At 44.9% G+C, this 16,473-nt stretch overlaps 1 protein-coding gene across 2 annotated transcripts; it reads right to left on the bottom strand.

Moving 5' to 3' along the window:
• Nucleotides 1-503: 503 nt before the first annotated feature.
• On the bottom strand, nt 504-16,445 carry SOCS4 (suppressor of cytokine signaling 4). 2 transcript variants are annotated; one of them, XM_035101829.2, is made up of 2 exons: nt 15,315-16,445; nt 504-2,466 (listed from the first exon to the last, which is right to left on the bottom strand). In XM_035101829.2, the coding sequence occupies exon 2, from the start codon at nt 2,354-2,356 to the stop codon at nt 1,046-1,048; it is 1,311 nt and encodes a 436-aa protein (XP_034957720.1). In that variant the 5' UTR covers nt 2,357-2,466; nt 15,315-16,445; the 3' UTR covers nt 504-1,045. The 2 variants fall into 2 exon arrangements, with proteins under 2 accessions (XP_034957720.1, XP_034957785.1); XM_035101894.2 differs by having other exon boundaries at nt 15,326-16,445.
• Nucleotides 16,446-16,473: the final 28 nt, after the last annotated feature.

Here is a 16,473-nt window from a genome sequence, read left to right as displayed (position 1 = left end):
AGAGAGGCAGGAAATCCACATCTCTCTTTCTTAGAACTGAAGAGTTGGAAGGAACCACGAGGGTCATCTGGTCCAGCCCCCTGCAATGCATGAATCTTTTGCCCAAACCCACAACCCTGAGGTTAAGCATCTCGTGTTCTACCTACTGAGCTATCCCAGTGTTGTCTTATTTGGGAAGGAAGGAAGGTAAAAGGAATGGGTGAGCAGGGAAGAGTAAGGAGTGGATTTGGTGAATTTAGATGTGCCTCCTTCAGCACATTTCAATCATATTTGTTTTAGCACATGCTTTATAGTGAATAGCTTGTGAGTTTTGCACTGAATCGGGTGCCCTGCCCATGATTTAATTCCTTGTAAAACATTTACTAACTTTTTACACTGGCATCGCTTAATATGGTGCATTATCGTTCTGGGTTCTTGATAGGTATTTCCAAACTAGGCAATCTAAGCTAAGTATATAGTTTTAACACAAGTAAAAAATGATCAGAAGACCAAATTGTGTTGTACCATATACCAGATTACGGTCACATGGACTCAACAGACAGATAATATATTTTTGTTATGACCAAGATTAAGAAGCCACACAGTAGCAGCAGCAGCATCATAAATAGACATTAATTTTACTTTTTATAGAGAGGACCAAGTACTAATTTTCAAAGAAAGGTATAAAATACAAATTAGTCACTTTTGAGTAGACAATGCATACAGTGTTTCAAACATGCCTGTACTGCATATAAATCACAGTATATAAAAGACAAGTCAAAATTCATTTTGACTTAGCTTCAATCTAAAAGGTTAGGCTTGAGTGAAAACTTAAAAAAATCTACTTGAAATTCCATAAAACCCTATAGAATATTATTACCAATAAAAGCACAAGTTTTGTGTCTTCACCCAAAAAATCTGCCTGTTGGAGCTGCAGAATAAAAATCTATTTGGACCATAAGGCTCAGGCAGAGTTCAGTTGAAACTATAAATATTTTTTTTTCCAGGGGAAAACAAGTATTTAGAGGGAAAAGGACAGACTCCCAAAGGTCTCTCAGAAAGTCTTCTAGAGTTGCTGGTCTGGTACATCAATCCTGAGGACTCGAACTTTGGACTTATAATGGTATTCTTTCAGATACAACTTCACAGAGGGAGGAACGGGAAGGGCGTCTATGCCATCGTAAGTCGTATGGTTGCAAATAACTGTCCTGCATATATGTTGAAGGGAAAAGGGGAAAGTCCTGTTTAAGGGAGTCGAGAGAAGCGGCTCAAAGAACATGCAAGAGCTTGGATCTTTGTAATGTTCCAGGAGTCCAGTGATGTCGGGAGAATGGAAGACACATGGGTCATGGGCATCGAAGCTGAAGTTGTGATTCCACTGCTCAATCCTGGCATGAAGGGAACGGCTGTAGCGCCTAAAGCTGACAGAGAACAAGTAATCTTCCTGGGCAGAGTCTCGTAGCAAAAAAGTCCCTTCTGGCTTCCCATCTAAAAGTGCTTCTGCAGCGTATTTATCCATCACTCCCCAGTAGCAGGGATTATTATTGATCTGAAGGAGGTCAGGGACAAGACAATGAACATAATCTATCTGGGTGTGATATTTAGGAGGCGTTTCCAGCTGCAGCAGCTCGTCATCTGTTTCCCACCGCGGCTTGTTTCTCTTCCTGGAGCTAGTGCATAGTGTCACCACTTCATCGTCTGAGTCCATGTCACTTTCCTCTCTGCTGTTCCTTAGCTGCTTGCCTGCGGCAGAGTCACCTTGAGGGTCGCACCTGCAGGCTGCAACGTCAGGAATGCTGCATGCCCGCAAAACCGCTGACTCTCCCCCTTCTGCACTCTCAATGCCCCGGAGTTCTCCGTTCCTCCCTTCCACTTGCGACGACTCCATACTTAACCAACTTTCGGAGGCCTGTTTTACGGGGGCAGTGTGCCGTTTGATTAAATGCCACCGGAAGGCTAGTTCAGATCGTGGCGGGAAAGGACACTTGTCCAGCATGAGCTCGCTGATATGTATCTTTCTCTTTGATGGAAGCACCGAAGAATGTCGACTGCTGCAGTTCTTTATGGGGAAGCACTGGCCCACAGCATCCTGCAGTTTCTGCTTAAGGGAGCGGCCTAGGAGTCTGTGGCCGCAGGAACGCTCCAAGTCAAGCTCAGTAGAGGAACAGCTGTGCTTCCTCTCCTGGTTCCTTAAACTAAACATGGATTTCCCTGAGGTGCTGGCCGTTTCAGCGTCAGAACTGCCTTCGCTCCTTTTTGACCAGGAAAGCTTCTTTCCGCTCCACACATAGCCGTCCTTTCTGTCTGCACTTCTACTGCGGCTGGTTTTAGGTCTCACGTCTGGGTTTTTAGGACTCCTCTCTTTATTTTCTGCCATTTCCCCACAAATGCAACCGGATTCACAAAAGTTCCAAGGCTACCGTTGCCAAATCCTCTGGTCCCAGTTTCTATCTCTGAAAGCTTCCGTCAGGTGCTTTTCGGATGTAGCTACGAAAACAAAAGAGACAATCCTCAGCTTACGTTATGAGTACATGCGTAATAAACCCAAGCATACACCCAGGCTTCCTTCGCCCAGGCATGAAGTGTCAGAGCCAGGCTTGCTTTCACAGCCTTTCTGCACCTTCCCTAGGAATATCTGGTGGCTTCTCCTTCCCCAGGCTTTGAACTACTTCCAGGAAAAGCAGTAGAGCCGCAAACAAGGGGCAAGGATAGTGCACGCTGCTGTATGTTCCTAGGGGAGGTTTTGAAAAGCATCTTGAAATAAAGGGCCCGGCCACAGTGCTTGTGTGCCCAGCAGCACAGCAGCAGCTCTATTAGAAAAGAAAGGACTATACTGGTTTCAGTGGGTTGATTAGAATTCCACCTGATCCGTTAAATTCATACTGAGACAAGCACTAAATATATTCTTCCTCTTTTGTTATCCCACACTTCCTTCAGGAGCTCAATGTGGCAGACATTGCCTGGAGACATTCTACCGCTTTAAAAATCCTGTATGTGGTGTTGTTTGGGAATTAAGGGGTTAACTTGTTTCCAAGAATCAAGCCTTGGCTGGCAGATATCCACTTAGGAAAGCGTTACTAATTAATTGGAGGGAGAGGTTGAATCAGATAATCTATATCTGCCACAGGATCAGGACAATTGTATTTTATTTGATATTTTGAAACGTTTTGTGGGTGGAAATGCAAATCAAAGCTAACCTCCCAAGTTATATCTTGCTAGCTTATTCCACTGATATTCAGATCAAGGTGATTAGCTCACATGGACACCATATTCACGCAAGATCCTTTTCACCTGTGGAGCTATAAATATTAGCATTTGTGCCAGCTACACACTGGAATACCCATAGCTACTTGCTTAATGTTGTTTTTTATTTTTTAAAAAACCAGACTACCAGAGTTCCAAATTCTTTATTATTTTATAATCTGTGTTTCTCAAACTTGGGTCCCCAGCCGTTGCTGGACTACAACTCTCATCATCCCTGATCGCTGGTCCTGCTAGCTAGGGATGATGGGAGTTGTAGTCTAACAACAGCTGAGGAAACAATTACAAATTATAGAGTAACAAAGGGTCCTAAAAATGTACAACTCAAGTGCAAAAGGCCATGGTAAATAGGGGTGACTTCCAGTGCTTCCAGACAAATGGAACTGTGCCTGATGGACCTCTGTATCAACAGAAGCACAACCCCAGCTTTCAAGGACTTCCTCCATGATCATGTTATGAGAGATAAACTGCAGAGAGGGCTTAGCATCATCGCTGGAAGTGGGCATTCTTCCAGCACCAGCACCACACTGTTGGGACAAGTGCTGTACAATAAACCTGCAACTTACACAGGCCAAAATCACATAAAGTCAAAATGCATTGAGTTCAATGGCGGGTGGGATTTTCCAAAGTCTTTCCCCCCAGATGTCCGCCCGCTTCATAGTGGCTGGTGGTAATGGGAATTGTGGTCAAAAACATCTGGAGGGCACCAGGTGAGCTAAGCTGTTGTAGAGGATTTTGCTATGCCTGTCCTTTTTAGACAAATGCTATATATATATTCATGCCAGTGAGTCATTCAAGAGCAAAAACCCCAGAAGAGAAGGCAAAGTAGGCCAAGAAATATAACATGCTCAAAAGATTCACGTTATGCTTGTTCAATATTAGTTCACATAAGTGTGATGTTAAGAGATGTTATTCTATACTGACACTTTCAGGTCACACTCAAGACAGAAATTAATTAAAAATACATAAGTTACATACTGGGAATCTCTTGGTACTCTTGTCACTTGCTTTTCAAGATGAAGGGTTTTCTCTTTTTCTTTTTAAAGGACACCCCCAAGGCACTTGAAGTATCTAGGGCTTTACATATTGAAGAGGATTATATAAAATCCAGTTCCTTTCATGAAAGCAATTTTGAAAGACCATGATGGATGGCTTTTTTTTAAAGGGATTGCAAGGGAGGGGGGAAATGACACTACCAAAATTAAGCCTTCTTCAAGATTCGACTCATGCACAACACATGCCTTTGTTTGCCTCCCCTACAGTAATGTTTATCTAAACACATTGCTGGTTGCAGGGAATAAGAAATGTGCAAGCGGAACGTAATATATTTATAATGTGGAGCAAGGGCACGTGAACCTCTGAGGCATTTCTAAATGAGTATTTTAATATTATTTATTATTAAGCCACATACAAGCTACCTTTAAGGCAAATATTTTAACTCAATGTGGTTTACATACAAATAAAACAAAGTACTGTATCAAAACTACAAGTTGTTTTAACCTCTCTTAAAAGATGGTAGGCACTATGCTTAGGGGAGCGGGTGGCTCTGTGGTCTAAACCACTGAGCCTCTTGGACTTGCCGATCGGAAGGTCGGTGGTTCGAATTTGCATGATGGTGTGAACTTCCGTTGCTCTGTCCCAGCTTCTGCCAACCTAGCAGTTCGATAGCATACCAGCGCTAGTAGATAAATAGGTACCACTGTGGAGGGAAGATAAACAGCATTTCTGTGTGCTCTGGCACTCATCACAGTGTCCTGTTGTGCCAGAAACAGTTTAGTCATGCTGGCCACATGATCTGGAAAGCTGTTTGTGGACAAACGCCAGCTCCCTCAGCCTGAAAAGTGAGATGAGCACCGCAACCCCATAGTCGCCTTTGAATGGACTTAACTATCCAGGAGTCCTTTACCTTCTACCTTTTTACAATGCTTAGATTCCCTAGAGGGGCTGCAGTTGAAAAGGCCACAGCCCTGTGCTAGAGATTAAGAGGACAGCCTCTTCCACAGGTCTCAAGAGGAAAACAGGCTCCAAGGGGTTTTAAGGGTCAAAACCAGCACTTTGTGTGAGGTCTGGAAACCAACAAGAAGCCAGTGACAAGAAATCACACGATTTTGGTGACAATAATAATAATAATAATAATAATAATAATAATAATAATAATTTATTATTTATACCCCGCCCATCTGGCTGAGTCTCCCCAGCCACTCTGGGAGGCTCCCAATCGAATATTAAACCGATACAGCATTATCACAAAAAGCTAGGCCCCTGCATTGCACACCAACTAATGTTTCCAAATACTTTTGGTGGGGGGGGGCTTCTCTGTGCCTCTCAGAGTGCACCACAGTCTAGCCTGTAAGTTACTGAAAAAGAATGGATGACAGATATAGTGAGACTGCCGTCCAAATGACCAGTTGGTGGAACCTGCCCTTAGCCACCACTCTGCTTCAGTTCTGCTTCTAATGGCAGACCAGGAGTGGGGAACCTTTGGCCCTCCAGCTGTTACTGAACTACAGTTCACATTAGCACTAGCAAACCTGGCCAATGGCCAGAGATGATGGGAGTTGTAGTTCAACAACAACTACAGGGCCCAAAGGTTTCTCCACATCTGCAGTAGATGCTGGAGCACAGGAAGATCGTGAACTTGGTTCACCAAAAGAGAAATACTATTATTCATCAAGTGGAAACCGATCCCTGGAGAAAAGGGACTACTAGCTGGCATTGGTAGCATTTTGCATATCCATCTAATTACGGTCTCCACAAGCTTGTTTACAGCTGAAGCTGCTGCCTTTGGGTCTCTTCTAAAGGAAAAATGGAGTCAGGCATCATCTGCACACCAAATGATTTCACCCAGTGATTTTATACAGATATTATACAGACTGAAATAGAGCTATGAAACTTTACAGAACAGCTCACAAGTGTCCATGAAGTAGTAAACCCTCAACTGCCTGGAGAGCATTAGAACCAGCATAAAGCTGCCCTGCTATTGACTCCAGCAGGAGGTCCAAAAGAAGTCACAATTAACATAATGTGTTCTACACCAAACTTCTTCTGAAATGTCTTCAGAAATTTCAAGTGATTTCTATGCATGTTTACTCAAAAGTTGTCCTCTCCTATTTCATGTGTTGTTAAAGGTCTAGTTTTGATAATGTTGTTGTTTAGTCGTTTAGTCGTGTCCGACTCTTCGTGACCCCATGGACCATAGCACGCCAGGCACTCCTGTCTTGCACTGCCTCCCGCACTTTGGTCAAACTCATGTTCGTAGCTTCGAGAACACTGTCCAACCATCTCGTCCTCTGTTTTGATAATACATAGCCGTAAATTTACATTGCCTGGGAACAAGGTACTTTAAGGGCTTTCTTCTCCTGGACAGTTGAGATAGTGACTGGAGGCCTTCTTCAGGCAACCCCATAGACTCTGAAGTTAAGCAGCTGCCCCCCGGAAATGGAAATGCCACCACTGGAGATAGAAAGCTTTGATTATAGAATTCCCTCTAGATGGATGTTCACCTGGAGCTGTCCGTCCTTATTATCTTTTAGGCATCCGGCAAAGCCTATCTTTGTTTATGTGAGCCTTTGGTGACCAGTAACACTGTTCAAATGGTGACCAGTGGTTTTAAACTGCTTGAATCTGCTGTTAATTATAATACAGTATTTTATGTTATGATGCTTACGGTTGTTTCAGGACTTGAATGCCATTTTTGGAAGAAAGTCAGGCCACTTAAAAAAAAAACCCCATTAAGCTTTCTTTTAAATGTCATCTCAAAAGCCACTGAGAGGTCAAGGGTAGAAAAACCTCAACAGGGAAATGTTTTCCTTGATGATGTCTGGTGATAGACTAAGCAATCCTATGCAGGCTTACTCAGAGGGAAGCCCCACTGTGCTCAGTGGGGCTTACTCCCCAGTGTTCACATTGCAGCCCGAGACACAAATCTGGTGCCTCATCTGTAAATGGCATGAATAACAGTGTCTCTTCTACTGCTGATAAAGATTTATTTAAACAAACACAATGCTTATCACCTTGAGCGGATAGGATATGTTGGACTATAAATCAAAAGCAATAAACCCTCTTTCTCAACAATAAACATTCTTCTGCAGAGAAATATTATCTTACACATGCCATAACCTTTGGAGAAATCTAAGCACGCACACACACACACACACACTTCTCCATGTTTATACCTCAAAGCATACAGTATTTCCCCTGCCCAGCTGAAGATAAAGAGGAAGGAGCTCATCTGTACACACTGAGGTGAGGCACAGAAACAGGGCTTTCCATCGGACCTTTGGAGCAACCATTTTACATCATGCTTACATTTCTACTTTTCCCAGCTCAGCTCTCCACCTCTTCTTGTTAAATGGACTGAGATGACTGAAAAAAGCAGCTGTCGGGTCTTCTCTCTATCTATTTAATTAATCTATTCCCTTCATTATATTTACCCCTCACAATACTGCTACTGAGAGACACCCAGTGTCTGTGTCCTATTCCCCAAGGGTAGATATCACTGATTTCTCAGACATTATCTCCTTCTCTTCAGTCAGCAAATGAGCAAGAGAAAGGGGCTATTTTATTAAATGTTATGCTTAGCCAGCACCATTTTTAAGGCTAGGGGAACCTAATAGTTCATTAACATGAAAAGCAGGTCCAAAAAAACAGAACAAGGTCTTATGCAAATACAAAATTCTAAATGTACAAGATTGCCAGCGTAACCTCAGTAACTTATTGTAAGTACATTTCCATTTTAACAACACAGCAAGCCAACAGAAAATTCCCGATCATCCTTGGTTTAGAGGAACACTCACAGAAATTGGATTCATGCCAGCTGTACCGACTTGCTTAATACCATGCCTTAACTTGTTCTCCTTCCCCTAAGTCTCCATCCCAACCCCCCACAAATCAGGCTTTAATGACATCTTCATAACCCAAGGATATTTGAACCAAATAAATGCATATAGCTTTATGTTCACTAATGCCAGCAACACAGATAAGAACAAAAGACCACATAGATATTAAGTATATTTTCACCCAGAGGGCAACATTGATGGAATGGGCCATTTGATAAGCCACGTTATGAGCATCTGCTTTGTAGGCTTTATTTTCACTACGGAACAGAGCGGATGTGACATAGGTCTCAGCAGAAAGGATGCTCACGTCTTCCATGTACAATTTACTTGTTAGTGGGCACACACTGAAAGCCTTTTAAAAGCATTCTGCCTTTGACAAAACACTTAAGCACGCAGCTAGCTCCCACACACAGACAATAAAATAAAGGCTTCTCTTTTAGACCATATGATTCCGCCACAGGGAAGTAATCAGAGCATGAAAAACACAGTGGTGGAGTTTGATTCATTGTTCTTTGACACAGGACTGTCTCTTTTGTTGGTTACAATCTCAATGGACTCTTATCTTAGGGAAGCCAACATTGTTCCTTTTCACTTCTCTCATACAGCTAGTGACTAGATCAGGCATGTCCAAAGTCCGTTCTGGGGGTTTAATCCAGCCCTCATAGGCAGTTCCTCTCTGTGGTTCTAAAAAACAGTCAACAACTTTGGGGTAAAATCCTAAAAAACGTCAACAACTTTGGTCGGCCCTCATGCATGTTCACTTCATCAAATCTGGCCCTCTTTGAAAAAAGTTTGGACACCCCTGGACTAGATTTTCTCCTACAGGAGCAACTGGGAGAAATTTGACTGATCTTTACAACAACAGGAAGGACAGCAGAAGATTGGAGAAGTCTGAAACCAATCACTTTGGACCCTGCATCATGTGTGGACAGATATAAGAGGCCCAGAATAACACTCCTCTTCTGAGACTAAGGGCATATCCAGACTTGCCTTTGCCCCACTGCTCTCCCCTGGGAAAATCCAATATTTACTGCTGAATCAGAGCAATTGTCAATTGGGTTCTCTCCAGGTTGACGTTTGCTCTGATTTATTGCCAAAGACCGGGTTTTCCATGGGAAAGTGGCAGGGCAAGGGGAAAACCACTGAGATTCCTGCACTGCAGGGGATTGGACTAGATGACACTTGGGGTCCCTTCCAACTCTACAATTCTATGATTTTATGACCCTTGCCTAGAAAGTATGGGGCATGCAGAAAGCCCAGACTCATGCTTTCTAGGCACGGGACAAGTGGAAATATGGATAACCTCCAAGTGGCTGATAGTTAAAGGCCAGGGAATCCATAAACCTGCATTTCCCTAAAGAGAGAAATTCTATCTCCAGTAATAAATCCATAGGAGCAATGGATATGTTATAACCGCATACATGCAGGCTGCAAACAAATAGTATTTGCTATCCCAGTGTAATTTAAACTGCAATCTTAGTTCCATTTGCTCAGGGTTGACTTCAACTGCTAGGTTGGCAGAAGCTAGGACAGAGCAAGGGTTGGCAAACTCCAGAGGCTCAGTGGTTTAGACCACAGCACCACTTCGTCCCTACACTTCATGAGCGTAGGCAGGGGGGGCAGGAGGGGGCAATTGCCCCCCTAGAAGCAAAAGGCTGAGGGGCGCAGCGTGGCAGCCCCAGGCTCCCGCTCCCGGTGCAAAGCTCCAGAGGCGCGCGGGGAGCGTAAGCGGAGGAGCGCTAAGCGGGAGCGGGGAGCGTAAGCGGAGGAGGCAGCCACAGGCTAGCGCTCCCCGCGCGCCTCTGGAGCTTTGCGTCGGAAGCGGGAGCCTGGGGCCGCCTCCTCGGAAGAGCTGGGAGGTGCAGGCCACGTAGCCCCGCCCACATTCCCACTGTGGCCCCTCCCCTCCCCTTGCCCCCCTAATTTTGATCCTGGGTACGCCCCTGCTACACTTCAACAGGATTTACATTTGAATAGACATGGTTAAGGTTGAACTGTTGGGAAGAAACCAGACAGATACCAAAAGCTGCTGCCCATCAGCACTCTTCTGTTCTTCAGGGCAATTCGTTCCTCCCTCCCACCACTCAAGGGACGGCTCTCTCAGCTTAACTCAAAATAAGCATCAGAAGAAAACCTACTAGAGCACCATTTAGTCTATAAAGCATATCAAGGACACACATTCTATGAAAGTTACCATATGCTATAAGCAAATAGGTTGTGAAAACTGCTTGCAAGTTTTTTTTGTTTTTAAAAAGATTTTTGCCCGGGAGTGATTACTGCTGTTGGTCTAGTGAGATTAAAAGCTAGCTTCAGCTGCAGAAATGGTAAGAGGAAATTCTCTTTTCAGCTCAGGTATTTTGTAACCTGTGTGCCAAATACATTAAAAACATATCTAAAAACAATATGTATAAAATATTGCTTCAAAGATTGATTGTATTTTAAAGCAGGTTCTCATTGAAGCACAACTGACTACAATTGACCTTATACAATTCTGCAGATGTTAACATGCACTCAAAATGTAGTAAATATATTGGGCTTCAGGGCCGTCTTAAGCTTATCTGGCGCCGTGGTGCAAGGATCCCTCCGGCACCTCCCCCCCCCCCCGGTGCCATGCGTTGCTTCCTTGAACACCAAGATGGGTCGTGGTAGGGGGTGGCCGGCATCTCCCCACTGCGGCGGCTACCCAAATACCCTCCCCTCCTTCCCCATTTTAGTCACCTCTCCGGCACGCTTGCCTGTCCTTGCTACGCCCAGTGCCGGCTTGGAGAGACGCGGCCCGCCATCTTGGAGCGAGAGGCAGGAGGACAGGTTCCCATAGAGTAGGTGCCTGGGAGCCGGCGGGGAGCACAGCGGCCTGGGGGCAAGGCGCAGCAGGAAGACCCCCTTGCCAGAGCGACCAGTATCGGCAGCCAGAGCCAGCCGGTCGGCCAGAGCCAACTGGCCCCTGCGCCCGGCGTGACAAGCAGCAGCTGCTTGGCTGGGTCGCCGACGAGGAAAGCGCGCAGAAGCGACTGCGCTTCAGGGCTCCCCGCGCTCGGGCTCTACGCGCAGGCTGCTCGCCACGCATGCCCCCAGCAACCGAGCCCGGGTGTCCACCTCGGGGGCGCTCTCGAAGTCTGCCTCGGGCTCCTCGCCCCACTTCCTCGGGCCACTGTTTACGGGGCGGAGCCACTGTTGCTTTGGCGCGCTTACCCGCCCACACTACGCCCGGCGCCAGCTCGGAGAGAGCAGCGGCTGAGGGGATTCCTGCAGCCAACAGAGAGGAGGCAGCAGCGGTGGAGGAGCCATAGGGTTCAGTGGCTCGTTGTGCCCCACTAATACTAGAGTGCCTCTGAGAGGCCCGGCACCCTGGCGCAACGCGCCACTAGCCCCTATGGGAAGGACGCCTCTGTTGGGCTTGAACTGCAAAGTGCCGAGAAAACAGGCTGTCAGCTTTTCAGTAAACTTAAGAGGGGACTGTGCAGTGTTGTACTTTTTGACATCTGGAGATTCACAGTGCAATCCTATATATGTCTACTTAGCAGCAAGCCCTATTTGAGTACTCCCAGAATGCAATACCAGCAAAATCCAATCCATTGCTTCAGTAAAGAGGCATTAGGTATCATTATTTGTGTGCTTGGTCACATGGGCAGACGAGTTGTGAGAATCATAGAATCTTAAGAGTTGGAAGGGGCCTAGAGGGTCATCTAGTCCAATGCCCTGCAATGCAAGAATCTCAGCTAAAGAATCCATGACAGATGGCCATCCAACCTGTTTAAAAACCTGCAAGTCCACCACCTCCCATGGGAGTCTGTTCCACTGCTGAACAGCTCTTACTGTCAGAAAGTTTTTCCGAATGTTTAATCGGAATTTCCTTTCTTGCAACATGAAGCCATTGGATCAAGCCCTACTCTCCAGAGCAGGAGAAAACATGCTTGTTCCCTCCTCCCTGTGACAGCCCTAAAGATATTTGAAGATGGCTCTCCTATTTCCTCTGTCTCCTCTTTTCCAGGCTAAACTTACCCAGCTCCTTCAAGAGCTCCTCATAAGGCTTCGTTTCCAGACTTTTGATCATCTTGGTTGCCCTCCTCTGCACACCTTCCTGCTTGTCAACATCCTTCTTAAAATTGTGGTGCCCAGAATTGGGCACAGTATTCCAAGTGTGGTATGACTAAAGCAGAACAGAATGGTACTATTACTTCCTTTGATCTGGACACTATAATTCTGTTGATGCAGCCTAGAATAACATTAGCTTTTTTTGCATCACACTGTGATAGTGAGATGGTGCCATGGGGTGGGGAAATCACTTCATGCAAAAACTTTGTTTTATCAGTGCTGTTTTTGGCAAATGATTCTCAGTCATCAGCATGTAAGGTATAAGAAGTGTGAAGAGTACTAAACTGTGCGTCACCTTTGTTTTCGTCCCAGAGGCAGAAAATTCAAACTGCATGCTTCCATAGGTTAATCAATACTACTTATTTATTTATGGCATTTCTCTGGGTAGTGAAGTGAAACACCTCACTTTCAGGTATAATAAATATTGCTAAAATTTAGCAATACAAAGAACAAATCTCTTATTTTTTTATTCCCCCTTCCTTCCTTCGTACAAATCCCTTATAAAACACATAATGCCAGAGAAAAATCAATAAAATTGGTACCTTAAAAGCCAAAACCTCCCTCAGAATCCTGGAAGGATAAAAATGTATTCATCAGGCACCAAAAACAAAAAACGGGTCAGGTGAGGCTCTCTGGGGAGGGCATTCCACAACCAGGGTGATATTACTGAGAAGGCCTTATCACTACTAGTTGGATCACACCTGGTGGTAGTACTCAGAGACCATGGACTCAAGGTCTGGGTATATGTGGTAACCTGGCACAAAACTGCCTGGAAATGAACAAGAAGCCAGAATAGCTGATAATGTACTAGCATAATATGTTTCAGTTGCCTAGTCCTGGTCAACAACCTCACTGCCCCATTTTGGACTAAGGTAATTGTTTTCAATTATGTACATAACACAATAATCTAAGGGGAAGTTATGAGACCATGGATGACCATATCGTAGCCAAGCTACCGTACGTCCAAGTAAGATTTTTCATCAGAAGCCGATAAAAGGCAGGACATTTTCAGCCCCCGAGGACACCTGTGCCTCTAGTCTAGTGACAATATTGGATCGCTGAGTACCTCCAAACTGCAAACTGGATCATTTAGGGGAGTGCAACCTCATCCAGAATAGGTTTATTATTATTATTATTATTATTATTATTATTATTATTAATTTTTGTATACCGCCCTATACCTACAGATCTCAGGGCGGTTCACAATATAAAACCACAAAATATATAATCAAAACAAAAAACAAAAACCACTCACTCAACTTGGGAGACAAACCACCCACTAACTGCCTCTCTGTCTTATCTGGATTAAGCCTCAGTATATTCAATCTATTGCCATCTCCAGGCATGAATGGGGACAGAAAGCCTTGGGTTCTCCTGTGCAAGGCTCATTCAAATGAATGGAAACTGAAGAAAAATATTACTCTTGTGCAGCTCCCATTTAAATATCTACAATTTGTTTCTCCCCTACACAGAAATATATTTAGCTTAATTACTGTTCTGCAATTGTATTTCTAGAAACAGAATAAGGCACCTATTTGTGTACAAAGTATATTGCCATATCCTGAAACATCTAGTGAGGCAGAGGGCCTTCTCGGTAGTCGCACCCTCCGGTCAGATGTCAAGGAAATGAACAACTATCTGACTTTTAGAAGACATCTGAAGGCAGCCCTGCTCGGGGAAGTTTTCAATATTTGATGTGGTATTGTGTTTTAATTTGTTAGAACCCAGTTCAGATGGGCAGCATATGCATTAATAATCGTAACAATAATAACTGTGCACACAATATGAGACCAGAAATATTCACACACGTATTGTAAACAGGGCCAAACGAACAATCCAGAGCTATTTCATGTATTTTGTCAGCCTAGATTTCAATAGCTACCAAGCTAACACTAAAAGGCAAGAACAAGCTTTTTTGTTCCTTGTGGTTTTTCAGTAAGACACACACAACTAGTGTTGCTGCTATATTTTTATATTATTATCATTAACACTATAATAAAGGACACACATCTTAAGACCTAGGTTTGGCTTTGAACAAATGGCTTCTGGAATATTTCCAGAACAGAAGGTGGCAGTGAATCAGACCTGAATTTTAGTCATTATTAAGTGGTATTTCCATGCATGTTTCAAGACATGAGATGTAAAATGTGTGCCATGTATGAAGTAGAACTAGAAGCAGCTACACTTGGAAATGCCATTTGAAAGAGAAGAAAGCCTCGCTTTTTAACTTTCTCAAAGTGTGGTGGGCATATCAAAGTTTTTTTTTAAATAAGTGCAGTGCTTGGTTTTGAGATGGGAATACTCCAGAATAAAGGGAAATCCTTTGAAATAAGGATGGTCTGTCAGCAGAGTATCACTTTCTGTCATGGGTGGATATAAGATACTGAAGTGACCCGTAACACAGTCAAATGCTTGGTTAGTCACTAGTAGTAGATGCTGTCCAGAAAAACCTTCAGCAATGTAGTCAAGGATCCTAAATATTTATTTGCCTATCCATTTTTTAATACACATCCCTAGAGCGGGTTAAACCTGGGAACTTCTTGAATCAAGATTTATTACTGAGCACCAATTCCAACCTTTAAAGGTATAGACTCATCAAAAAGTTTTGCCTTCAGCTGCTTTCTAAAAAAGAAGAAGTTACATTTCTACGACAGCAGTTATGAAACCAACAGCGAGCCAGATTTTGTCAGAATACAACCTACTACTCTTCCCACCAGAAAGATACCCAGCCAATGCAAATAATAGACCCCCAACTCCAGTTCCAATAACCCTCCAGATACACTTTCCCCATAATGTTTAGCAGTGCTCCCCCCCTTTTTTAAGGAATGTTTTTTAAGGGATGTTTAGGGGTACTCTCATTTTCCTATTCATATTGAAATACTGCCCCTCAATGAGGCCAAACTTAGATTAACCAAATGTTTAGGGGTATGCGCACCCCTGCAAACCCCCCCCCCCCAGAAAAAAAGAACTGATGTTAAGGAAGAATATTAGGGTTCATTAAATTTCCCACAATGTTAAGAAACATGCCACAAAGACGTGAACTGATAGAAGTCGGAAAACCTTTAGCAGTCAAAGAAAAAGCAATTTCCATAATGAAGGGGATGCTGTTCTACGCCCCCCCCCCCCCGTGAGCATGCTTACCTGCTGCTTACCAGAAGAGACATGTTGGTGGGGGGGCGCGTGGAGGTCTCGCACCCAAAAGAAGGGGCCCAAGAGGGTCTTCACCCCAGCAAGGACAGGCACATCCGCTCCCCATCAGACACAAAGCCAGACTGGATTAACTGCACAGCTGGAACTGGGGGGGGGAGTTGGTGGGCTGGGCTGAGGCAGCAGGAGATGGCGAGGGAGGAAGGAAAGAAAGTGGGGGGGGGCAAGGAAGGAGAGTTTAAAGGAAAGAGAAGGAAGGAAAAGGGAATTGGGAAGGTTGAGAGAGGAAAAGCATCGGGAAAGGGGGAAGGACGGAGGCAGCAGAAAAGGGAAGGTGGGCAGAATTGAGCACAGGGGAATTTTAATTACTGTATTTTTCTGTGTATAAGACTATATTCCCCCCCCCGCCAAATTTTTTAAGTTTAAAATTGGGGATCGTCTTATTCCCGGAATGTTGCCATTAATTGTTTCTTAATTTCGGGCTCAAAAAATAGGGGTCGTCTTATACACGGGGACATAGGGAGGCTCGGTTTTTGGGGGGGGGGTGCCGTCCTAAAACTTACTCCCTAGGAAGGAAAGAAGGAAGGAAGGGAACCCTCCTCCCCAATGGGGAAGGGGTTATTTGACAAAAAAATGCCAATGGGGAAGGGGTTGTTTGAGGAAGCAAAGGCGAGAAGAAATGAGAAGAAATAAACGCAGGAGGGGGGGGGAGATATAAAACAAAAACAGAAGAGAGAGTGGGGAGAATGGTGGGGGGACTCCGAAATAAAGAGATTAATGGGGAGGGGGAGGGGAGGAGCCCGTGAGGCAGAAAGTGCTGAAAACGGGGGAAAGTGTAGCAGTATATCCTATAAACCTCCACATGGAGATGTGGGGAGAAGAAGGAGCGGTGGGGGGAGAAGGGAGAGGGGGGAAAGGGCTCGGGAAGAGGAGCAGCTGAGAGGCCCGGTCAGCTGCCCGCCGCCCTCCTCGTCCGTCTCCCGGCCGGGCAGAGGCGCTTCTCCCCCGCCGCCTCCCTCTTCGTCTTCTCCTGCTCCCTCGCTCGGTGCCAGGCGGCCCGGTCACCTCAGGCGCCTCCTCCGCCCCCCCATCATGTTCTCGGGCGGCAGGAGGCAGGATCCGGCCGGCCCGGGAAGGAGGAGGAGCAGAGAGA

The sequence above is a fragment of the Zootoca vivipara genome, chromosome 1 (assembly GCF_963506605.1).
Source record: "Zootoca vivipara chromosome 1, rZooViv1.1, whole genome shotgun sequence".
Taxonomy (NCBI): domain Eukaryota; kingdom Metazoa; phylum Chordata; class Lepidosauria; order Squamata; family Lacertidae; genus Zootoca; species Zootoca vivipara.
Note: the sequence above shows the minus strand (reverse complement) of the source record. Positions and strands in the feature narration are given on the sequence as shown.